This window comes from Mus musculus, chromosome 3 (genome assembly GCF_000001635.26).
Source record: "Mus musculus strain C57BL/6J chromosome 3, GRCm38.p6 C57BL/6J".
In the NCBI taxonomy this organism is placed as follows: Eukaryota; Metazoa; Chordata; class Mammalia; order Rodentia; family Muridae; genus Mus; species Mus musculus.
This window is the reverse complement of record NC_000069.6, coordinates 75,051,819-75,078,747: the sequence shown is the minus strand read 5'-3', so window position 1 is coordinate 75,078,747 and position 26,929 is coordinate 75,051,819. Positions and strand designations below refer to the sequence as shown.

The following is a 26,929-nucleotide window of genomic DNA, read 5'->3' as shown; positions in this document are numbered from 1 at the left end:
TATTGACTTTTGGCTTTTGAATAATATATTCAATTAATTTATAATGTTTTTATGGATTTTTCAAGCACAGATTTTGGCAACACTGTGGAGTCTTGCACTTATTCTGATGAATTCAAAAAAATAGGAGAAACCACCTCTTTTGAGAAAAATGAAACAGAGAAAAATATAGACCCCCAAAATAACAAAGACTCTGTTGATTCCTGCATGTCACTTGGGAGCAAGGGTTCCTTGCCAACCATAGATTCATCTACATCTTTCATAGAGGAGAATTCATCTCAAGACACCAACACATCATTGAAATGCAGCAATCAAAATGAGAGGTCAAACTTGGGAAATTCAAAAACTGCAAAGGAACCACTGGTAAATACCTATTATATTTACTGCATTAATAGTTTATAAGGATATTCTTGAGAAAATGATGTTATAGCATAATACATACTAAAAGGTTATTTTCTACTTAGATTAAAGTACTGCCGCTTAAGGTGATAGCTAAAGAATGACTCATATCGAAACAGGCATTTCTTATAAGATAAATGTCATTTTAACATGCATTTTTCTGTGACAAATGATACTAGAGAAACACCTCATTGATATATCAAGAATAATGGTGCTTTTGCAAATAAATTTACAATTGCAGAATAGAGTGTCATTCTGATATATATATATATATTATATATAAAATGTTTGTGTGTGTGGTGTGTGTGTGTGCGTGCGTGTGTTATGTACAAACACATATGCATGCATAAACACACATATATGTACATCAATACATTTATTATTGAAAGTGATATATTTTTAGGTGCAGAGAAAATGACCACTTCTTGCAATGTAGGTAAAGCAAGTCATGATTTTAGGAATATGCCTAAGGAGGAAATAGTGCAACAAACAAAGAAGCTCATTCTTGTACTCATGCCAAATTTTAAAATGTTTTTGAACCATCATCCTACATAATAGACGTCTTATGTAGTTATGATTATTAATAATAAAATTCTTGGTAATTGAATAAACCACCCATTTTCCAGTACTTGAAATTTAATTTTAAAGTCATTTTATGCAGCCTAAACTGAATCAAGAACCAAAACATGTGGGAGAATGAAATGACTGCATGATCATTTGGTTTTGTGCAGACTGTTGTTGTTGTTGTTGTTTGTTTGTTTGTTTTTGTACTGTTCTATCAATAATGTAGTGTTTTTGATATGAAACTGGAACTGAAACTTCTTCAAAATCCCAGAACCTTAAACATCTGCTCAGATATTGAGGGATGGATCTTGTACTAAGAGAAATATCCTCATGTACAGCAAGATGATAGAAAACTGATCTGGGTAGATTTGGGGCCGGGTCAATAAAATATCTGATATGAGAAGTGGAACATTGGGGTTATAATTTTACACAGGTCTGTAGGTACCTCTCCAGTTAATTGTATATTCTTGCCTGCAATTTCCAAACAAAGATACTAATGTTGGTCATTCCTAGGAGTGACCTGGTATTCATGGGGGATATAAACCCAATTCCTTCCCAGAATGAAACTCACTAAAATTACCCCGCAGCACTGTCTCACTTCAAATGAGCTTGTCATTCTACTGACCCTGTGAAGAAATCAGTAGATTATGATGTTTATTTTCAGCAAAGAAAAACAAGAATTTATTTTCCCACATTCAACAGGGCATTGTGGTGATGGTTTGATATATCTATTCATATAGGATAGGAATCCTACACTTAGGGAATGCTGGTTCTTCTGTGGGCAGTGAATATATCCTCATCTATACTGAGGATGTTCAGTGGGAAATGGCTCATCAAATGTATCTGAGAAGGAAAAAAGGCCAGTTCTTAGAGTAAATTTGTCTGGTGCCTTCTGTCAGAATCCCTAAGACCATAAAATTTCACAGATGGTTGCATACTTAGATGGCCAAGTTTTCTTTCTCTCTTTGTCTGTCTCTTTGTCTCTTCTTTCTTCTTAGCAAGAAAAATTAATTACTACAAAATGTATGCAGATGGTCTCTTACCGTGGTTCTGCTTCCAAATTGTGTCTTCTATTATTCTGTTAAAGGAACACTCATTTATTAGAGCCATATATCAATTTTGAAGTTTATTGTTTGTGGTCTTGGAATATTTAGAAGGATAGACAGCTTTGTCCAGTTGTTGAAATCCAGATAAAGTGTAATTTTGATGCCTCAGGTTCACTAAACACATTTTCAAAATACAATACTTTTAAACTTTGGTTTAAGTTTACTGGGATATAAAGACACTGTGAGGAGCACAAGAGAATATATGATCAAGAATGGAAGAAACAACATAAAAAGCAATGAATCACAGGCCTTGCACAAAAGTAATGAAAACTCAATAATAAGGAAAATTTATTGTGCTTATGAAGAAATAGTGGTGATAAGAAGATAGAAGACATAAAATTAAGGTATACTAGCACTAGAAGCTGTTATTTATATAAAAAGATTAATAAGACACAATTCTAGAACTGTGGGGCTGGAAGAAAAAGTACAAACATTGATACATTGAATCAAATTGAAGCATAATATAATTTTAAATTGTTATTACATCGATGTATTATTTAAATACTTCAAAATGTTGAAAAGTGGCATAGATTTTCTATAAATATTACTTATGAAAGTTTAGTGTGAATGAATTTAGAAATCTAGAGACAGATGTCATTTGCCATCATTCGATTGGGTTTTTCCAAAGTTTCTATGTCGGAATCATAATCTCCAGTGCCAGGAGTATTAAGGTCAAGATGTAGAGTGTACAATGCATTAATAGGGTCATGTGCGCTTTCCTTATGAATGTCTTGCTGTGGTTACTCCAGAAAGGGAATTGTTATTTGACAGAGTTTGTTACAACAGTAAGTTTAGGTATATTTAAGTCTCTGGTGTTTCCTCTTCACCTCCCGTCCTCCATTGGATGGTACAGCAAGAAGGCACTGAGAAGACATAGACCCCAGATCCTAAACTTTTTAATATTCAGAATGAAAGGAAATCTACTTTCTTCACAAATTACCCTGTATGTCATACTCTATTATGGTAACAAAATAATGAATGAAGACAGAATGAACATTTTTGAATTAATACTAAATGCATTTGTGTTTCCGCATATTGTTTTCCATTCATAAAAACAAATCAGAGGAAATGAGGCGTGAAAGAATTTCAGGTCACATTTAATAAATAATTAAATAATTTATATTCTAATCAAAACACTGAATCTCTTGTGGGAAACAAAAAAAGATAATATCCTTCAATTACCTCCTGAGGCCAGTGTATCTTTAATAAAGAAATCTGAAAAACATCATTTTTCAGTATGTAAACTCAGAAATCAGAAAATAATGGTGAATAGACTTGGTAACTTATTTATAAAAAGTCAATCAAGTGACTTGGAAGAACCTACATGCACAACAGAAATAGTAAAGTTTTTGAGAAATTTAAAATATCCTTGTTAAACAACTAATAAAGTGTATCTCCACTACCTTAATGAAGGGAATTGTGAAAAAAAATAGTTTCTGATAATGCTTATAATAAAATTAATAACAGTATTAAGATGAAACAGAACTATACTTTTAACATAACTCCACATATATTCAATTTTAATTATGAAAAAACTCAGAGAAAAATGACATTGTGCAAACATTTAAGATCTTTAATAAATTTGCATAGATGCACTATGATAGTTATAATAAAAGAATGCATTATAGAGTATATCAATAACAAAATAAAGCATGATTAACTATTGCTGTACTCCTCCCCGTTTGGCATCCCCATCTCTCCACCCAGAACCAGTCCTCTCTTATCAAGACTGGACAAGGCAAGAGAGTCTCAATGGGAGCAAAAGAGTCTCAAGTACAGACAAATTAGTTGGAGAAAGACCTGCTGCCATCATTAGGAGTCCCACAGAAAACACTATGCAATCAACATCCGAGAGACTTTCTGTGGCAGCATATCGGAGCAGTTCCTAGAGCCAGCCATTATGCAGAAAGATTCTAACTTGGGGTTCTCCATTGGGACCCTCCCCTTGAAGACCTGGGAACCTAGCAAAAGACAGAGAAAACATATTAGGAATCAGAAGGGTTGAAGGACAACCTACCAAATAGACATAGTGGGGCTCACATGGGCTCACAGAGACTGAAAAATGTCAAGTACAGGACATGCATGGGATCTATGTCAGGTCATCTGTGTATATGTGTGCTAATATTTTTCGTCGCAGAGCAAAAGTGCCTCATACCTAGTTGCTCAGGAAGATATTACTGACTTTCAAGAAAATATGCTCAGCAAATTTGCAGATGTCTTTCAGAAATTTTTAGTGCTATACATCTGCTTGTCTCAAAGAATCTGCTACTCCAACTATCTTTATTTGGGCACAGTTTAAACTAATCATCCTTTAGCAACTCAAATAAGCAGTGACTATCCACAATCTTCTAGGGAAATAGTCTAAGCCAATGTCAGAAACAGTAAAATGCTCACTTATGGAACAATATGCTTTTGACCTCATATTTTCATGGTGAGTTAAATAACCATTATTCCTAGAAGTTTGTCATTAAGGTAACAACATGGAATATACACCATGTAGGAATTAAACTGTAATTGTTTCACAGAAATCATCTTCTGCTAGTAGTAGTTTCAAACTGAGAGGCCAGGAGATTAAGTAGGTTCACTCAGGAATTGACTCGGCTAGTCTCAGTGGTGTGTTGAATTATAAGCACAAAGACCTTGAGTAACAGGAAGGCACCACCAAGAGTCTGTTCAATAATGAGAGGTTTTGAGATTAGACATCAGAAGAGTTGGTCCTTCACAGTTTGAAGAAAGGATCCTTGCTTTCAGATATTCAAGTGGTTGAATTGTAAGCTCCCCTTTAGCAAAGTGATTTCCCTTGCCAGAAATCATGTCGAAATCTATTATATTCAAAAATAAAATTCAGATTCAAGAATCAGTAATAATTTTGGCTGTGATGTTTCCTAAAAGTCAAATTAAGTGTAAGATTGTTCATTTTGGACTTCTGTCATTGTAAAGTAGAAATTCCTATTGAATTATGTTTTTGAGCTATACTAGGAATGGAAATGAACTACTTGGAAGTCCTTGGTTATTTTGATTCTGAAACTGCCTATACTAAACTTTGTGAATTTGAGAAAAAAAATTAGTGCAAAACAAGTATCATCATTGTAAATTTCCAAAAATCTAAACAAAGAGTTTAAAAAAAGAATTATTGCTAATGGTATGATCTGTATGTAATAGAGCTGATCAATAACTGGGAGAGCTATAAACAAGTTTCTGGAGAATTGAGAAATCCCAATTCCTAAATGCCATACATTACTGGTTGCCAGCCTTATTTTAGGATGTTTGAATGTCATATATATATATGGAGTTATAAGAATCACTTCGTGGTATTTCATCCTTTGGAACAAAATATTATATTGGTCATGGAATTGTTAAATACTGGTAATCACTCTCACTGTATCTAAATCTATCTAAAAGCCTTGCTTTACAATTATTGTTTCTTCCTAGGATTCATACTTTAAGGAGTGGGTCTAGCTAACTATATGTGCTGGCTATTCTTATATGAACTTGAAAAAAAAGGTAGATACCTGAAAGGAGGGAACCACAACTGAGAAAATGCCTCCTTATGATACAACTTTAAGGCATTTTTTTTCTTTGTTATTTTATTTATTTATTTACATTTCGAATATTATCTCCCTTCCAAGTTTTCCTTCCACAAGACCCCCTATAAAGCATTTTCATAATTAGTGATTGATGGGGAGGGGGAGCTCAGCCTATTGTGAGTGGTGCTATCCCAGGGTTGTAGTCCTGGATTCTATGAGAGAACAGGCTTAGCAAGCCATAGGGAGTAAGCCAGTAAGCAGTATTGCTCCTTGACTCTGTCTCAGCTCCTGTCTCTAGGTTGTTCCTTTCCTGCTCTGCTTGAGTTCCTATCCTAACTTCCTTGATGTTGAACCTTGATGTGGATGTGAAAGTTGAATAAACCATTTCCTTTGTAAGTTGTTTTGCTCATGGTGTTTTGTCACCAAAATAGAAACTCTAACTAAGACACTATGTAACCCAGGCTGCCCTTGAGCTCACAGAAATCCTCCTTTTCCAGTATTCTCTAAGTGCTGAGAATACAAGTATAAGCCAATATGTCTAGCTCATGTTTTGTTTTTGCATTTTAATCACAATCATAATCTGAATGGTGAGGCAGCTGTTGGGATAGGTATTAATTCTAATGGACACAGTCTAGATTTTCTGGATTATGACTACATCAAAGTCACAAGTTATTTCTCTTCATTTTGCCTGTTTTGGCCTATTTGTTTTCAGCTGTATATCTAGGTAATTTGGATTTCATCAATATGCATCATCACACCAGATTTATTCCCATTGGCCTTTTGCTTCATCTTTGAGACTATGTTTATAAACACAAATAATAGTTCAGAGGCATATGTACTAGTTTCCTTATTACAACATACTTCACATGAAAATATACTAAGAGAGTGGTTCTAAAAATGTGGGTAGTGACTTTTGGGGGAATCTAAAAACTTTTTAAAAGGGCCAGTGCATTAGATATTCTGCATGTCAGATATACATTACAATTCAAATTAATAGCAAAATTACAGTTATGGAACAGCAACAAAAATAATTTTATGATTTGGGGTCACCACAACATGAAGGTCACAGCATTAGGAAGGGTGAAAAACCACTGTACTAATGGGAGAAAATAAAGGAATGAGTACACAAAGAAAAATTTTTGTTTTTTTAAACTTTCAACCTACTTGGATTAACATCAAATTCAGTTTATAATTACGTTTTGTATTTAATAGATATAAATTTTATATTAATTTTAACTCCTTATAAGAGTGTAAAATTTATTGCAGCAAAACTGGTGTCAAAGTCATAGTAAGTTGCTAAATGATTGAATGATTGTGTGACTTGGTTTTAATGATCTAGAAAAATAAACAAGTGTTAAATATTGTTTTCTAGTTTCAAAAAGTCACCATTAGGAAAAAACTTATAAAGGAACGATATCAAGGACCCAAGAAGTTTTATTCTGTTGATAAAAATGAAAGACTCGATGTCTTCCCTTCATCAAGCATAAAAGGCAGTCATTCATGTTCTGAGATAACATCCACAGGTAAATTCTGGTCAGGAATCTTTGGGCTACCCTAGGCAACTTTATTTTTTCCTCCTGCTATGAGGCCATTTTTTAAAAAGTAATTTATTTTTTACACACCATATTTTGTACCCCCCCCCAATCAACCCTCCGACTGTTCCACATCCCATACCTCTTCCACATCCCTCTGTCTCCACATGGCTGTCCCCACCCCACCCTCTCACCTGACTTCTAAACTCCCTGGGGCCTCCAGTCTCTTAAAATTGCTCCAATTTAAAATATCATGGGCATTTCTATTCAGTGACAAATTCTTCACTTTGTTTATCTGAAAGTATTGACGTTGTATGAGTTGCCATATTTGAGGATATCAGGAAGTAAGGAAAAAACAATAATAATTTTTGAAAGATCGTTAAGAACTTAAAAGCAGTATTCATTTTTATATCACAAAATAGTAAATTTCTTTGAGTCACTTCATTAGCTAAGAATTATATAATAGCTGCTTAAAATTTGTCTTATAAACAAATTATAAGTGTACTAGTGTCTCCTAAATGTCTAAGATTTATCCGTAATTTCAGTTTCTTTCTGTAATCTTTATATCATTTTTTAGTATGCTAAAACAAAAATAACTTGAATTTACTTTTTGACTGTTAAGTGTATGACACATTGGTACTATTTATTTTCATATTCTTATATAACATGAGTGCCATTCATCTCTCGGACAGATCTTACTAGATCAAAACTTTATTCTCATTAAATGTAACTCATTATTCCCTCTCTTAAGTGCCCATCTACTAGCATTCTTCTCTATCCTTGTATTATTTTTTCTTATTCTAACAAACTCATTTATATAAGTGGACCAGCATATTTTATTTAACATAGTGTCCCAAGTTTTATCATACTCAAGGATGTATGTTGTTAATGTAAAGTGTAAGAATATAAGACTAGAATATCTGAGTCACCATATATATGTTCATCTTCTCTTTATACATGTCCCAAACTTGCAAAACTCTAGAGGACACACTTGGAAAATGACTTTTTAACATATTGCTTATAAAGGAAACCAATTCTTTCTTTTTAAGGCTGATTATATGACAATGTATGGGTTTGTTATCACTGAATATCATCACACTAGATGATCTGCAATCACTAAACCACAGTTTCTGCCCAGTGATTCAGGCAGAGAAGTAGTCCAGGAATGCCCTTTTGGCTACTTGACCTTTCAGTTTTCTCCAGAAAGTAGTTCTAAAACCTTAGGGAGGAGTGCTCAGGAATCTTGTAAATTTCAGCTTTCCAAGACATGTAGAGGTTTTTTTTTTTTATTTTTATTTTTTATTTTTTATTTTATTTTGTTTTGTTTTACTTTCCTAATTTTTGTGAGCTTCCCTAATCTTTTGTGGTGGTAATACTCCAGTTAAGAAAAATTGCTGTATAGCACAAGGCATCATAGAATATATTAATTTGTGTTTCTCAAGTTTTGGGGACAAGTTTGACAATTATTATTATTGTTGTTATATCATCATCATCATCATTTTACTTTTCATGTATGTAGTTATTTATGTTACTTATTTTGTGTGTGTGTGTGTGTGTGTGTGTGTGTGTGTGTGTGTGTGTGTGTGTGTATGCACAGATGCATGGAATAAAGGCATGTGCAGGTAGATACTTATGTGAATGTGAAAGCTGATGTCAGCATTAGGTGTTTTCTCTATTCATTGCCCATCCTTTTTCTTTTAGATCAAGACTCTCATTGCATCTGGAGCTCAAATATTCACTACACTAGCTGACTTCTGATCCTCAGGGTTCACCCTGTCTCTGACACACCTGGCTTTTTACACAAAGGGTAGGGATACAAATTCAGGATTTCAGCCTTTTAGTAACAGGCACTTAGGCTTACTACTTTGATTTATACAACTCATCAGGTCCACGACTTTTCATCATAGGGAGATTTTTTTCCCCCTAATTCAGTAGATTTACATTGTATCAGATTTTTTTCTTGAGTTTTGTTTCCTTTGTAGAAGTAAGTCTTGACAGCATATATATTATTCACTCCTCATTTGTTTAGCTGTATTTTGCGGGACTTTGCATGTCAGTCAGTAATGAATGTAAAGCCCTGAGATCTACCTTAGTAGCACGAACATAGAAATAGCTTTGTTTATAAAATATTATATTTTTTTCTTTTTTCCCTTTATCTTTTATTAGACATTTTCTGTATTTACATTACAAATGTTATCTACTTTCTACGTCTCCATTAAGGAAACCCCCTATCCCATCCCCTCCACCTGCCTCTATGAGGGTGCTCCCCAACGCACGCACCCACGCCTGCCTTCCTGCCTTAGCATTCCCCTATACTGGGGCATTGAACCCCAGAGGACCAAGGGCTGTTCCTCCCACTGATATGCAACAAGGCCATCCTCTGACACATACATAGGCAGAGACATGGGTCTCTCCATGTATACTCTTTGGTCGGTGATCCAGTCCCTGGGAGCTCCAGGGATCAGGCCAGTTGACACTGTTACTCCTTCCATGGAGTTGCCAACCCCCGTAGCTCCTTTAGTCCCTTCTCCAACTCATCCATTGGGATCCCCATGCTCAGTCCAAAGGTTGGCTGCCAGCATCTGCCTTTGTATTTATCAGGCTCTGTCAGAGCCTCTTAGGGGACAGCCATATCAAAATCCTGTCAGCAAGCACTTTTTGGCATCCACTATAGCATCCAGGTTTGGTGACTATAAATGGGATAGATCCCTGGTGAGGCTGACTCTGGTTGGGCTTTTTTTCAGACTCTGCTTTACACTTTGTCTCCATATTTCATCCTGTGAGTATTTTGTTTCCACTTCTAAAACGAACTGAAGCATCTACACTTTGGTCTTCCTTCTCCTTGACCTTCATATGGTCTGTGAATTGTATCTTGGATATTGTGAGCTTTTGAGCTAATATACACCTATCAGTGAGTGTATACCATGTGTGTTCTTTTGTGATTGGGTTACTTTACTCAGGATGATATTTTCAAGTTCTGTCCATTTGCCTAAGAATTTCATGAATTCATTGCTTTGAATAGCTGAGTAGTACTCCATTGTGTAAATGTACCACATCTCCTGCTGAGGGACAAATGGGTTGTTTTCAGTTTCTGGCTATTATAAATATGGATGTAATGAACATAGTGGAGCATCTGTCCTTATTACATATTGGAGCATCTCCTCAGTATATACCCAAGAGTTGTATAGCTGGGTCCTCAGGTAGTTCTATGTCCAATTTTCTGAGGAACCCACAGACTGATTTCCAGAGTGGTTGTATCAGATTGCAATCATACACACAATGAAGGAGTGTTTCTCTTTGTCCACACCTGTGCCAGCATCTGCTGTCACCTGAATTTTAGAACTTAGCCATTCTGACTGATGTAAGGTGAAATGCCAGTGTTGTATTGATTTGTATTTCCCTAAGGACTAAGAATGTTGAACATTTCTTTAGGTGGTGTTTGGCCATTCACATTTCCTCACTTGAGAATGATCTGATTAGCTCTGTTCCACATTTTTAATAAGGTTATTTGGTTCTCTGGAGTCTAATTCTTTGATATATATATATATATGGTAATAGCCCTCTATCAGATGTAGGATTGGTAAAGATCTTGTCCTAGTGACAATGTCCTATGTCTTACAGATGCTTTGCAATTTTATGAGATTCATTTGTCAATTTCTTTTTAAAAAATTTTTATTAGATATTTTCTTCATTTACATTCCCCTTTATTAATTTCCTCTCCAAAAGTCCCCTATACCCTCCGGCTGCCTTGCAAGATTTTGCTGAAAGGACCCTTATATAGCTATCTCTTGTGAGGATATGCCAGTGCCTGGCAAATACAGAAGTGGATGCTCACAGTCAGCCATTGGATGGAACACAGGGCCCCCAGTGAAGGAGCTAGAGAAAGTACCCAATGAACTAAAGGGGTCTGCAACCCTATAGGAGAAACAATATGAATTAACCATTTGTTGTTCTATTCAGGATATTTCCCCTGTGCCCATGTATTTGAGACTTTTCCCCACTTTCTCTCCTATTAGATTCAGCTTCTCTGGTTTTATGTGGAGGTCCTTGATATACTTGAACTTGATCTTTGTACAGGAAAATAAGAGTGAATCAATTTGCATTCTTCTACATGTTGACCGCCAGTTGAAACAACACCATTTGTTGAAAGTTCTGTCCTTTTCCACTGGATGGTTTTGGTCCCTTTGTCAAAGATCAAGTCACCATAGATGTGTGGACTCATTTCTGAATCTTCAATTCTATTCTATTGATCTACCTGCCTGTCGCTATACCAAGACCACTTTTTCTCACAGTTGCTCTGTAGTATATTTTGAGGTCAGGGATGGTGATTCCCCAGATGTTCTTTTATTGGTGAGAATAATATTTGCTATCCTGGGTTTTATTTTTTATCCCAAACGAATTTGAGAATTGCTCTTTCTAACTCAATGAAAAATTGAGTTGGAATTTTGATGAGGATTGCATTGAATGTAGATTCCTTTCAGCAAGATGGCCATTTTTACTATATTAATCCTGCCAATCCAAGAGCATGGGAGATCTTTCCATTGTCTGAGTTCTACTTTGACTTCTTTCTTGAGAGAGTTGAAGTTCTTCTCATAAAGATCTTTCACTTGTTTGGTTAGAGTCACACCAAGATATTTTATATTGTTTGTGACTATTGTGAAGGTTGTCCTCTCCCTAAATTCTTTCTCAGCCCATTTATCCTTTGAGTAGAGGAAGGTTAATGATTTGTTTGAGTTAATTCTATATCCAGCCACTTTGCTGAAGCTGTTTATCAGATTTAGGAGTTCTCTGGTGGAATTTTTGGGTTCACTTAAGTATACTATCATATCATCTGAAAATAGTAATTTTTTTACTTCTTCCTTTCCACTTTGTATCACTTTGACCTCCGTTTGTTGTCTAATTGCTCTAGGTAGAACTTCAAGTAATATATTAAATAGAAAGGGAGAATGTGGTCAGCCTTGTCTAGTCCCTGAGTTTAGTAGGATTGCTCCAAGTTTCTCTTCATTTAGTTTGATGTTGGCTGTATATTGCTTTTATTATGTTTAGGTATTGGCCTTGAATTTCTATTCTTTCCAAGACTTTTAACATAAAGAGAAGTTGAATTTTGTCAAATGCTTTTTCAGCATCTAATGAAATGACCATGTGGTTTGTTTTTTTGAGTTTGTTTATGTAGTGGATTATGTTGATGGATTTCCATGTATTGAACCATCCCTGCATCCCTAGGATGAAGTCTTCTTAACCATGGTGAATTGGCATATTGACATGTTCTTAGATTTGGTATGTGAGGATTTCATTGAGTATTTTTGCATTGATATTCATAAGGGAAATTGGTTTGAAGTTCTCTTTCTTTATCTGGTCTTTGTGTGGTTTTGGTATCAGTGTAAATATGGCTTCATAGAACAGATTAGTTAGTGTTCCTTCTGTTTCTATTTTGTGGTATAGTTTGGAGAGTATTGGTATTAGGTCTTCTTTAAGGTCTGATAGAATTCTGTACTAAACCCACCTGTTCCTAGGCTTCTTTTGGTTGGGAGGCTTTTAATGACTGCTTTTATTTCTTTAGGAGTTAGGGAACTGTTTATATTGTTTATCTGATCCTGATTTAACTTTAGTACCTTCTATCTGTCTAAAAAATTGCCTGTTTCATCCAAATTTTCCAGTTGTTTGATTATAGGCTATTGTAGTAGGATCTGATGATTTTTAAAATTCCCTTGGTTTCTGTTCTTGTTATGCCTCCCTTTTTATTTCTGTTTTTGTTATTTTGGACTCTGTCTCTGTGCCCTCTAGTTATTCTGGCTAAGGGTTTATCTATCTTGTTGATTTTTTTCAAAGAACCACCTCCTGATTTTGTTGATTCTATGTCTCGTTCTCTCTGTTTCTACTTGGTTGGTTTCAGCCCTTAGTTTGATTATTTACTGCAGTCTACTCCTCTTCTGTGTATTCTATTATATTGGTGACCGATTATATGATAAATTTTGGAGAAGATACTATGAAGTGTGAGAAGAAGGTATATTCTTTCCTTTAAGATGAAATGTTCTATAGATATCTGCTAAGTCCATTTGGTCCATAACTTGTGTTAGTTTTCCTGTTATCTGTTTATGTTTCCATGATCAGTCCATTGATGAAAGTGTGGTCTTGAAGTCTCGCACTATTATTGTATAAAGTGCAGTGTGTGCTTTGAGCTTTAGTAAACTTTCTTTTATGAATGTGGGTTCCCTTGCATTCAGAGCATAGATGTTCAGAATTGAGTGTTCATCTTGGCAGATTTTTCTTTGATGAGTATGAAGTGTATTTCTTTTTCGATTTTGATAACTTTTTGTTGAAAGTTGATTTTATTCGATATTAGAATGGCTACTCCAGTTTTTCTTTTGAAACTTCAAAAATTATTTTCTAGCCCTTTACTCTGAGGTAGTGTCTGTCTTTGTCACTCAGATGTATTTCCTGTATGCAGCAACATTCTGGGTCTTGTTTAGATATCCAGTCTGTTATTCGATGTCTTTTTATTGGGGAATTGATTCCACTGATGTTAAGAGATATTTAGGAATAGTGATTGTTGCTTCCTATTACTTTTGTTGTTAGTGGTGGAATTATGTTTGTGTGGGTATCTTCTTTTGGGTTTATTGAAAGAGGATTACTTGCTTGCTTTTTCTAGAGTTTCTAGAGTTTTAGAGTTTGCTTTCTCTTTGTCTTGGATTTTTTCCTTTATTATCCTTTGTAGGTCTGGGTTTGTGGAAAGATATTGTGTAAATTTGGTTTTGTCATGAAATATCTTGGTTTCTTCATCTATGGAAATTGAGAGTTTTGTTGGGTATAGTAGCCTGGGCTGGCATTTGTGTTCTTTTAGAATCTGTGTGACATCTGCCCAGGATCTTCGACCTTTTTTTTTTTTTTTAATTAGGTATTTTCTTCATTTACATTTCCAATGCTACCCCAAAAGTCCCCTATGCCCTCTACCCCGACTCCCCTACCCACCCACTCCCACTTCTTGGCCCTGGCGTTCCCCTGTACTGTGGCATATAAAGTTTGCAAGACCAATGGGCCTCTCTTTCCACTGATGGCCAACTAGGTCATCTTTTGATACATATGCAGCTAGAGACATGAGCTCCGGGGGGTACTGGTTAGTTCATATTGTTTTTCCACCTATAGGGTTGCAGATCCCTTTAGCTTCTTGGGTATTTTCTCTAGCTCCTCCATTGGGGGCCCTGTCATCCAATAGCTGACTGTGAGCATCCAATTGTGTGTTTGCTAGGCCCTGGCATAGTCTCACAAGAGACAGTTATATCAGGGTCCTTTCAGCAGAATGTTGCTAGTGTATGCAATGGTGTCAGGGTTTGGAGGCTGATTATGGGATGGATCCCCGGGTATGGCAGTCTCTAGATGGTCCATCCTTTCGTCTCAGCTCCAAACTTTGTCTCTGTAACTCCTTCCATGGGTGTTTTGTTCCCAGTTCTAAGAAGGGGCAAAGTGTCCACACTTTGGTCACAGCAGCCTTATTTATAATAGCCAGAAGCTGGAAAGAACCCAGATGCCCCTCAACAGAGGAATGGATACAGAAAATGTGGTGCATTGACACAATGGAGTACTATTCAGCTATTAAAAACAATGAATTTATGAAATTCCTAGCCAAATGGATGGACCTGGAGGGCATCATCCTGAATGAGGTAACCCAGTCACAAAAGAACTCACACAATATGTACTCACTGATAAGTGGATATTAGCCCAGAAACTTAGAATACCCAAGATATAAGATACAATTTGCAAAACACATGAAACTCAAGATCTTCTAGCTTTTATAGTCTCTGTTGAGAAATCTGGTGTAATTCTGATAGGCCTGCCTTTATATGTTACTCGACCTTTTCACCTTACTGTTTTTAATATTCTTTCTTTTTTATGTGCATTTGGTGCTTTATTATGTGATAGGAGGAATTTCTTTTCTGGTACAAACTATTTGGAGTTCTATATGCTTCTTGTATGTTCATGTGCATTCCTTTCTTTAGGTTAGTAAAGTTTTCTTCTATAATTTTATTGAAGATATTTGCTGGCCCTTTATCTTGAGAATCTTTGTTCTCTTCTATACCTATTATCCTTAGGTTTTGTCTTCTCATTATGTCCTGGATTTTCTGCATGTTTTGTGTTAGGAGCCCTTTGCGTTTTGCATTTTCTTTGACTGTTGTGTTAATGTTTTCTCTGTTATCTGCACCTGAGATTCTCTCTTCTATCTATTGTATTCTGTTGTTGATGCTTGAGTCTATGACTCCTGATGTCTTTCATAGGTTTTCTATCTCCAAGGTTGTTTCCCTTTGTGATTTCTTTATTGTTTCTATTTCCATTTTTAGATCCTGGATCACTTTGTTCAATTTCTGTACCTGTTTGTTTTGTTTTTCTATAATCCTTTAAGGGATTTTTGTATTTCCTCTTTAAGGACTTCTACCTGTTTACCTGTGTTCGCCTGTATTTCTTTAAAGGAGTTTTTTTGTCCATCTTACCATCCTCTATCATTGTCATGAGATGTGATTTTAAGTCTGAATTTTGATTTTCTGGTATATTGAGGTGTTCAGGGCTGGCTAGGTTCTTTTGATGCCAATTAGGCTTGGTTTCTGTTGCTTATGTTCTTGCCCTTACCTCCTGCCATCTGATTATCTCTGATGTTAGCTGGTCTTGCTGTCTTTGACTGTGGCTTTTCTCTCCTGCAAGTCTGTGTGTCAGCACTCTTTGGAGACCAGTTCTCTCTGAGAGGAATTAGGGTATGAAGAGCTGTGGCACAGTGTCAGCTCCAGGATGCAGACAGAAACTGGTAGCAAAATATGATATCTTAAATATGATGTCATGTACTTTAAGAATAAATTTTATTTCTATAAACATCTGCATATACCTTTTGCATTTATAGTACTTTTTCTTTATAATTAGGACATAGGAACTCAATGGGCTATGTTTCACAATTGAGACTGCATTTCATAATATAGCTTTTTTCAATAAATGTCCCTTAATTCAGATTAATATTGTTTGGGAACATAGTAGAAATAAAATATGAACAATGAGTTTATGTTATTTTTCCAGTATGCTGAGGTATTATTTTTTAAGTTGTTTATTCCTTTGCAATATCATATACATATCCTGATTACTCTGATGGACTATTCTATTTTATCTTTTTATCTGTATTGATCTTCCTTGTCTTAGTTAGAACAACAAAGTATCATGGCCAAAAGAAACTTAGGGAGCAATTTTTTTTTCACTTTACACTTTCTTATCACTGAAGGAAAACAAGGCAGAAGCCTGGAGGCAAGAACTAGTGCAGAAGCCATGGAAGAATATTGAGTATTGGCATGTTACTTATGGCTTGCCCTACTCTCTTGTATAACTTAAGACCATGAGCCCAGGTTTGACATTACCTAAAGTCAGTTGGGCCCTCCCCCATCAATTATTAATCAAGAAAATAGGCCAATCTTATGGAAGGACTTTCTCAATTAAAAATACTTATTCCTAAATTACTTTAGACTGTGTCAAGCCAACATAAAACTAATTTTGACACCCTTCTTCATGAGTTTCTTTTCCAAGTTTGTATATTTTCATCTTGTTTGTGACCCCATTGAGTTTAACAGAACTATATCTGTGATTGTGGGTCAGTTCCTATCTATTAAAGCCTTGTAGGATCATACAACTGAAAGAGGAACCACACTATCTAAGCATATATCAATATATTTCCAGGAAAGAGAAGGACTGACTGAGTGCCTGTGTTACATATGACTCAATGATAAACTGCTAAGTCTTGTAGATCCTAGTACAGACCACTGCAGCTCTTGAAAGTCCATGATTCCAATGGGTACATCATATGAAGAAGACATTTCATAGTCCTCCTCTGTGTCTTCTGTCCATAACATTCTCTCCGTGTCCTCTTCTCCTGTGTTCCTTGAACATTATGAGAGCGGGACTTAGCTTACTTTATACTTTAAATTGCATTATCATTTTTCAGTTTCAGAAGACAAAATGTGGATCCCACTGAGCAGCTTAAGTGGGTATGCTGGTAGTGCCGATGCCTTGTGTGATCAGCAAAGTGATGAAAATCCACTTCCAAATATGCAACAGCAAAAGTCAGGTACAGTCAATGGGAAGGCAGAAGTGTCGTGTTGGTGGCTCACTTTGTTTCATTGTTTGATTCTTTCTAAACTGTTAGTATCTGAAAATTTTGTGCAGTTTTACTTTATTCTACAAGATAAAGGGAGATAATTAAGCTGCCAAATAAACTCATTATTTCTCTCAAAGATAAATTATATTCCTTGTTATTTTCCATGGCAACATATTGGTGAATTATATTAAAAAATGTAGCTTAGACTATGGTACATTTTTGAGCAATCATCAAAAAAGATATATACAAGTTCTTCTTATATTAGCTATGTTTTGTGCTATATTTCATGTTCTTTTACTTGATTCTTCTTTTAATTGAAAATAGATTCTTCTCTCATGCAATACACCTCACCACAGTTTCCCCTTCCTTTTCTCCTCTAAGCGTCCTGTTCCCCTGACCCCCACCCCATGGGCCGTGTTATCTCTCCAGGATCCACACCCCCTCTGTATCCCCCCATAAAAGAACAGACCTTCAAGAGCCAACAACCAAACTGACAAAATAACATAAAATAAAACAAGGCAAAATCCCTCACACTAAGGCTGGACAAGACGATCCTACAGGAGGAGAATCTCAAAAACAGGCAAAAGAGTCAAAGACAAACCCACTCCCACTGTTAGGAGTTCCACAGAAACATCAAGCTAACAGCCATAATAGGTATGCAGAGGATCTGGTGCAGACCCTTGCAGGCTCCATGCTTGATGCTCAGACTCTGTTGGCTTCTTTGTGCTTCACTTAGTTGATTAAGTGGACCATGTTCTCGTGCTGTTCCTCCATCCCCTCTGACTCTTTCTGCCTCCTCTTCTGTTGGATTTCCCAAGCTCTGAGAGGAGGGATCCAATGGAGACTTAGAAATCATATGATTATTTCTATCTAATTTTGATGTCTCTGAACTATATTAAGAATGCAAAATAGATCCAGGATCAATATCATTTCATCTTAAATCTAATGATCCTGGGAACCTTATTTTCTAAAGATTACAACTGCATTTATTTATTGTTTTGTGAGTTATGTGTACACAGATAAAACACTGTTAGGCTTCTATCACAGGTATTTTCCCGATGAATTTGTCACTAGTAGGCTAGAATATCTCTCTTATCCAATCAAACATGCTATAGTATATCTGTTTTTTTTTCTGTGTTTCACATGAAGTTGCAATATTTAGGCAAAAGAATTAAATAATCTTAACAAGAGTGTCGGGTGTGTGTAGTAGGCTAACATCATGTGAGAGTATGGGGATAAAAGGATGCATGAGTATTTATTCCTTTTCTCAGAGAGATTGAAACTTAGTAATACATGACAAAATGGGCTGTTTACTTTGGTTTAAAGCCTCTCTTCAAGCCAAAAATTTAATTACATATTATTTGCTCATATACATATGATTTATAAGTCTCTTTTGCCCTAAATGAATAAGTGTCCTTAGCTAGCTTAGATCTTTTCTACATGAATTTCTGTTGATTCACCATCAGAAGTAATACTTTTAGTATCAGACCATCTATTTTTGATAACGTTTTGGAGTTCAATGATTAGATACTTACTGTCACATCAAATTTAAAAGCAATCTCAAGTTTGCTGCTTCCTGCCTCCTGGTCAGGGAGAAGGAACTGTGTTTCAAGTCACTGTGTATTGCTGAAAATAAATTTAAACACATGCTGTGAGAACTCAGTTACAAAGACACATCTTCCTAAGTAAACAGCCAGATGCTTTTAAGTATCAATCTGGGTCAGATGCATCATTGAGTAATTTACTATGAAAGTCCTTTGTTATTAAAAAAAAAAAAAAAAAAAAAAAAAAAAAGTCCTAGCCAGCCACTGCCAGCCACTGGAGATTAAAAAAGGAACCTGACCCAGAAGTCCATCTAGAGGTTCTCAGATGTCAATATCAACATCAAACAAAAAAATCATGTTATAATGCAAATGTTGATCCTTACAGGGATAAGCAAAACACCCAATAATCTGTAGTTGTCGATCATTCTCTGTGGTGTTACTGCAGATTCTTCCAAGGTCTTATTTTGAGGAAAGTGCTAAACATAAGAATGTACAAATTAAAATATAATATGTCAGCTACAATAGAGGTCTGTGTGTGCTACTTTTTTTTTTTTTTGAGGTAGAGACAATAAAATAGATATATCAGATGTTAGAGATTATAGAACATTTAGTTGCATCTTTAAAAGGTAATAGCAATGTCCAGTTAGGAGAATTGGGCAATGGGTTCTGGACAGAGATAGTAGCCTGAAATAAAATTAAACATTCTTGGCAGTATAGCAGGCTATAGAAATTTTATACTCTGAATTAATGCCAGTGTATGTTGAAATGTTAATTTCTGAAAGGTCCTTAAAATCTGGGGATGTAAAAAGCATAGAATACATATGTGTTTAGAGGCAAGTATCTTTCTCATTGAACCTCCCTCAACATCTTGTGTGTTTGTAAATTTAACACTGTAGAACATCTTCAGCTGGACAGCAAGAAGTCAAGTTGACTTGTGCTGGCTAAGACAAATTCATTTGTAAATACTGCTTTCCCTTTGAAAACTCAGCCCAAACTTCACTACTTCAAATTTCATTAGCCAGCTGAGCCCTTGCTAGATGTCCAACTTCATGACATCTCCATCCACTCTGTTCTCTCACTGGCTCCTCTCTGTTTTTAGGCAGAAAATACTCTTATTTTTAGTCCAAGCAAATGATTCTCCCCTTGGTCCAGGATGCTTTGCAGAATCCCAATCTGTTGTCAGAACTTCCTGAAGTTGTGCTGCTCTATCAGTGTCTACTTCTCCCTTGGTATAGCCACGACTGTTGCACGCTTAGCTGGACTGGAGAGGTTTGAAACTTAGTTGGGTGTGGGTGGGTGCAGTGCAGAATCTTGGTCTGCATGAATGCAGGCAATGAACACACCCAGATGGAGCCCAGGTTCTCTAGGGCAAGGTTTGTGTGACCAGGGTAAGAGTGCTGGAAGATACTTCATCTACATACTAAGGCACTTTAGGGTCTGGATGAAAAACAAAACAAAAACAAACAAACAAAAACTTAAAAGATCATATAAGGAGAGGAGCCTAATAACTGTCTGGGTAGGGTAGTATATTCCTGCTAAGGTTGGTAGTGGGAGAGCTGGCTTTATGGCACCAGGTTGTGAAGGTGGAGATTGCTAACTCCTGCTGTCCTCACACTTGAAGTCAGCCAGTTTGAACCTTCCTTGACCCTTCTTCCTATCAAGGCCCACATTGTTACTTTTGATCTCCCATCAGATGCTACCTCCTCAGGTCTTTGAGGGCATGCTAAATAGTGTTGGTCCCCTAGTCCATCACTCAGTTTCTTCTCTCTCTTGGGAGCCATTGTCTACCTTACATTTTCTAATGTATCTTACCTTGGTTAGGAAGCAGGAAGTAACTTGCATATTCCACAGTGATGGAGACTGCTTCTAGTATTCTGGAGTGCAAACTGACAGCAGGGATGATGTCTGATTCATCTTAAAATACCTTAATTGTGGCATAGTATTTGGCCGATTTAGAGGTTAACAAATTATTTTTATCATCTAAGTGAAATAAGTGTTAATTCACTGGTTCTCAGAGTTGGATGGAATTTAAGACATTACACTGTCTAATTCTATATTTTTAAGAATGAGGTGTGGGTTATCATATATCAGATTACAAGCTAATTTCTGATTCAGTGAGGACAGATAATAAGGTTCTTAGGGACCCAGCTAAGCATTTCCCCCCCAAAAAACATGCTGTATAAGCTAATGTTCTTTGTGTTCCTAGAAGCCTTTGAGAACACATTTTTATTTTTACAGTAATTCTTAAAAGTATGCAGGGTAGCAAGTATTCCAATAATTAAAATATTTTGCAAACTTACTTATTGATTACATTCTTGATTCCTTAGATAAAAATCTTGTTGCTAAGATGCCACACAAGGAGGCTGGAGAATGCCTCAGTAGCAAAATTTGCTTTCCACACGTGCAAGGGGACATGAGTTTGATCCCAGAGCTCAAATAAAAGTCAGGGAGAGTGGAGCAAGCCCATCATCCAGGCACTAGAGAAGCAGGAACAAAGAGATCCCTAGGGCCTGCTTGGCCAGCCAATCTAAGATGAATCAGTGAGTTCCAGGTTCCATGAAAACTGCTGTCTAAAAATATGAGTGATAGAGGACAGAATTCTATATTGACTGCTAGCCCCTCTACACCTGCACAGAAAAAGTAAATAAACAAATAAAAGCTAAAGCAAAGCACATGCTATAATTGTTTCACCAATTCTTTTATTTATAAAATAGTAGTTACAATTACATTATGCATTAGTTGGTGATTTATTTCTGTATCATGATCTCATTAGTGGTTTTGTGCTCATTAATATCATGATAGTATGTCTTTTCAACATGTAGTATAGTTTCAGTACTAAGTATACTGAAGTGAATGAGATATATATACCTGAAGGAACAATAAATAAATAAAATCTCTGTGTCTTGGTGACTTCAAACTATAGTGGAGCCTATTTCCAGCAGGGAAGATTGTATGGCCTTTTGCTCTGTACTAGCCTGTCTGATCCATCCCCTGGGTACATTTTCTTTCAATTGGGATCAATTAACTTCAAATGCAGTGGTATCCAGGTGCTGTTGAAAGCAGCAGCTACTGGAGTCCTTTTGAGTTTTCTGAAGGGCATTTGTTATTTTATAGTTTTCTCACTTCAGTTTTGTTGTTGTTGTGAGAACCCCAGGCCTTTCTAATAACAACTTACTTTTATTTGCTATGATTCAATGAGAAATATAAATGTGTTTAAATTTTGCATTTGTTTAGGCTTCATGACCCAGAAAAAAAAAAGAATGTTTTCAGAGATCCAGGAAACTTGTGTTCTGTAAAGATTTCCTGCAATAGCTGCTTCTCTGCTAGGGTGGGCCAGATGTGGGAGTGGCAGCTTGTTCCTTCCAGGCTATGAATGACATATGGAGTCTTTCCACCATCTATAAAAGGAAAACCACTTTCAATTTTGGTCACCATAATAATTCTTGAGAGCATTTTCACAAGAATCAATACACTGGCAAACAACTGTTGATTACAATTCTTCAGAAATTTTTCTGCACACAGTCACAATAGGGTCAGAGACTTAATTTATTCACAATTACATTCAGCAAAGTAATTTTTAAAATTGTTTTTTATAATGTTCATTACAATCAGTACTCTCTGTGTGTTGCCTTAGTGAGTTATAATTAACTGTATACATGTTGCATCCAGAGGCTTCTGAGGGGGTCTACTATATTCAACACAGAATAAAAGAAAGAAGAAGAAGAAAAAAAAAGACAGTCTTACTCTTTATTTTATACAGTGTGACTTTCATTTTTTAATTTTAAAAATTTTTTTAATTAGATATTTTCTTCATTTACATTTCAAATGCTAACCCAAAGTCCCCTATACACTCCTCCCTCCCTGCTCCCCTACCCACCCACTCCCACTTCTTGGCCCTGGCATTCCCCTGTACTGAGGCATATAAAGTTTGCAAGATCAAGAGGCCTTTCTTCCCAATGATGGCCGACTAGACCATCTTCTGCTACATATGCAGCTAGAGACATGAGATCTGGGGGTACTGATTAGTTCATATTGTTGTTCCACCTATCAGGTTGCAGACCCCTTCAGCTCCTTGGGTACTTTCTCTAGATCCTCCATTGGGGGCCCTGTGTTCTATCCTATAGATGACTGTGAGCATCTACTTCTGTATTTGCCAGGCACTGGCATAGCCTCACAAGAAGTGGTTATATCAGGGTCCTTTCAGCAGAATCTTGCTGGCATATGCAATAGTGTTTGTGCTTGGTGGCTGATTATGGCACTCACTGATAAGTGGATATTAGCCCAGAAACCTAGAATACCCAAGATAAAACTTGCAAAGCACAAGAAAATCAAGAAGAAGGAAGAACAACACTTGGATACTTCATTCCTCCCTAGAATAGGGAACAAAACACCCATGGAAGGAGTTGCAGATACAAAGTTTGGAGCTAAGAAGAAAGGATGGACTATCCAGAGACTTCCCCACACAGGGTGACTTTCATAGTCACTTTTTTAATTTAAATTTTTTGAGTCCTTAATGTGACATAATGTTTTGAGGATATGTTCAATCATCATTTATATGATAATGACAGTTGTATATCATAAAACTTAAACAAAGCTCATTTGTTTTAAGAGGTTACAAACTTATATTTTAAATTATTTATGTTTAACTTGAAATATGTCTATAAATCTGATGGTAAATCAAGGAATACACATGTCTTGTGAATCGTTGAGTCCAGTCCTTGAAAATTTCCATGGCTTTTGTTAAAGAATCTTTTTCAAAGAAGAGAAAATTTTGAATCACTTATGCTCTGTAGAATTTAAAGACTCCCTGTTCTTTCTTTAGCAAAAGATTGAATGTTAAAGAAATAAACTGAGCCAACCTCTGAAATGGAAACAATTCTGAGTCAGTGAGAGAGTAGTAACCTGACTTGGTCTGTTCTGGGACCATGTCACTGAAGGGCCAGTAGCACTAGAGAATGAATTCAAATTTATAATACTTAAAAATGAACTCTCATTTTCTTTTTAAATCAATATTCTTATATACTAGCGTGACCTGGACCAGCACATTGTTTTTCAGTGACAAACTCCTAAGTGCGAGGGCCAGAGATATAAAGATCAAGAAGATGGGGGAAGCTAGAGTTAGAATTTTTGCACAAGCTGGTGGCTTATGCCAGGTAATTATGTGGCACCCCATAGAAGAATGGGAACAAAGACGTTAGGAGGCAGAAGGGATGGAAGACATGAGGAGAACACAGCCCACTGAACCATTTAAGCAGGATTCACATGGGCTCTCAGAGACAGCAAGCATGGGGACTGCATGGGCTTGCCCAGGTTCTCTGCATATATGCTATGGCTTCTACTTTGATGCTTATTTTGGGACTCCTAGCAGCAGGACTCTTTTCCTCACTCTTGGTATTCCTTTCCTCGTATTGTGTTGACTTTTCCAACCTCAGAATGAGGACTTTTGCCTTGTCTTACTGTATCTTGTTTTGTCCTGTTTGGCTGTCATCTTTTGGAAACCTGCTCTTTTCTGAAAGGAAAATGGAGGTGGGGGGGTGTGATGTAGGCAAAAAGGGGAGGTGTCAGGAGAGCTAGGGAGAGTGCAAGAAGGGAAACTGGTTAGGATTTATTGTATGAAAGAAAAATCTATTTTCAATAAAAATGTTTAAAAAGTACAGCATCTTTTTTTAAATTTATTTTTTATTAGATATTTTCTTTATATACATTTCAAATGCTATCCCAAAAGTTCCCTATACCCTCCCCCCGCCCTGCTCCCCTACCCACCCACTCCCGATTCTTGGCCCTGGCATTCCTCTGTACTGGGGCATATAAAGTTTGCAATACCAAGGGGCCTCTCTTCCTAGTGATGGAAGACTAGGCCATCTTCTGCTACATATGCAGCTCGAGATTTGAGCTCTGGGGTTACTGGTTAGTTCATATTGTTGTTCCACCTATAGGGTTGCAGACCCCTTCAGCTCCTTGGGCACTTTCTTTAGCTTCTCCACTGGGGGCCCTGTGTTCTTGAATACAGTTCTCTTGAAAAGAAAAATGAGACAAAGTCAGTGGAACACATTCCTATAATGGAAATTACTGAGTGTGCAGAATCTAAAACTGTACCTCTCCCAAGGTGTTGGCCCCAGGACATTACTGTCATTGCCAAACTTGTATCTGGTTTTAGACAGGGAACTAACCTTCTTCTCCATGCATCAGGACCTCTGGAAAAGTCCTGACCTGGTCTAGCCTTCAACAGTAGCCTATCTGTCTTCATATCTAATTAATTATTTAATTAATTAATTAATTAATTAATTAAATACCCTGCTAAGTCAAATTAGTTGTTTAGGAATATACCATCTGTGTGTATTATATATATATATACATATATATAATTTTTGTTCCCTTTACATACAGAATGTGGTAGTTTCCTAGAATTTCAGGAACATGTAAGGTCATCCGGCTTTGGAAAGCCTAGAATAAAGCATTTGTGTTACACTACTCTAAAGCTGGCTTATCATATGATATTTTGTCTAAGCTGCTATGAAAATTAGGTTCTCTTTTTCTGAGTGCAGAAAAATAACTCAAAGGAGTTGCTTATGCCACCATGGAAGTAATTTGAGATTGATTAATTGTGGATAGCTCAAATAAATAACAATAATGTTTGATGACCTCTGTTGGTTTGTGTTCAAGAGGGAAGAAACTAGTATTGTTAAAGTATACTGTGAGGTGGAGTACAGCGGATGGCTCACTCAGTAAAGTGATTGGTTGCCAAGTACCAGGACCTGAGCTTGATCCCTAGATTCCGTGTAAAAAAGTCAGGCATGATGAAGTATGCTTGTGATCCCATTGCTGGGATGGAGACCACAGGAGGAACACTGGGGCTCACAGGCCAAACACTGGAGTCTAATCAGTAAACCTATACCAAAGAGCTAGTTTCTCTCAAAGGAGTTGGATGGTGTTCCTGATCACGAGAATTCCAGTCTCCATTAACATGTGTGCATGTTGGTAAACCTTTGCATATGCACGTACACAGTAAATTAAACAAATAAACAAGTACACACACACACACACACACACACACACACAAACACACACACGTAGAATTTCCTTCCCTTCCTTCCTTCCTTCCTTCCTTCCTTCCTTCCTTCCTTCCTTCCTTCCTCCCTCCTTCCCTCCCTCATTCTTTCTTTTTCTTTAAGACAGGGTTTCTCTGTGTAGCCCTAGCTGGCCTCCAAGGTACAGAGATCCACCTGCCTCTGCCCCCAGAGGGATTATGGGATTAAAGGCATGCACCATGCTACCAGCTTTTCACTTGGGATCTTAAAGCAGTGGTTTACTTTCTTTTCTTATTGTAGGCCAGAAATCACAGAGACCATCAACAGCAAATATTCCTATTTCCAATCCCGATCAAAAAGACACCAGCTGCCTTTTGTTCTCTTACACCCGATCAAAAAGTGCAGCTGCTCAGATGCCATCCAGAGCTGCTTCTGAAATTTCAGAAATTGAATACATTGATGTTACTGACCAGAGTGAGCTTTTTGGAGGTAACACTGCTGATCGACAAGCCTTAGACACTTTGGAGAAAGAATTAAATATACTGAGAAAACCTGCAGGTAAATTAGATTTTATTTATAAAATGTGAGCTATGTATTCTGCTTCAGTTTTTTGTTCTCACTATTTTTATTTATTCTTCTCTCATATATTACATCCTGACTGCAGACTGCAGTTTTCCTTCCCTCTTGCCCTCCCAGTCCTTCCCTACCTGACTACCCCCCCCCCCATGCCCAATACAATCCTGTTTCTCTTCAGAAAAGGGCAGGCTTTCTGTGGTTGCCAACAAACATGGCAAATTTCAATGTGACTAGGCCCATCTCCTCCTAATAAGGATGAATGAGGCAACCAGTAATGGAAAATGGGTACTAAAGAAACAAAAGAGTCAGAGAACAACAGCCCTGATTCCACTGCTAGAAGTCACATAAGAAGATGAAGCTACACAACTGTAACATGTATGCAGAGGGCCTAGGTCAGACCCTGGCTGGCATGCAAGCTTCCTGGTTGTCTGTTCAATCTCTGTAAGCACCTATGAGCCCAGGGTGGTTGATTCTGTGGGTTTTCATGCAGTGTTAATCTCAGCACTTGGGAGGCAGAGGCAGGCAATCTTTGTGAA

The 26,929-nt window shown here is 36.7% G+C and overlaps 1 protein-coding gene across 9 annotated transcripts in view; it reads left to right on the top strand.

Moving 5' to 3' along the window:
- The window catches only part of Zbbx (zinc finger, B-box domain containing), a 127,156-nt gene that overhangs the window by 86,303 nt on the left and 13,924 nt on the right, over positions 1-26,929 (top strand). For 6 of the 9 annotated variants that reach the window (XM_006501258.1, XM_006501257.1, NM_001310529.1 and 3 more), the window contains 4 exons: positions 71-360; positions 6,966-7,116; positions 17,093-17,215; positions 26,118-26,375. In XM_006501258.1, the coding sequence (XP_006501321.1) occupies positions 71-360; positions 6,966-7,116; positions 17,093-17,215; positions 26,118-26,375 (822 nt within the window). Of the gene's footprint in view, positions 1-65; positions 361-6,965; positions 7,117-17,092; positions 17,216-26,117; positions 26,376-26,929 lie in introns of all 9 variants that reach the window. The other 3 variants (XM_011240063.1, XM_030252530.1, XR_003954303.1) reach the window with 2 other exon arrangements.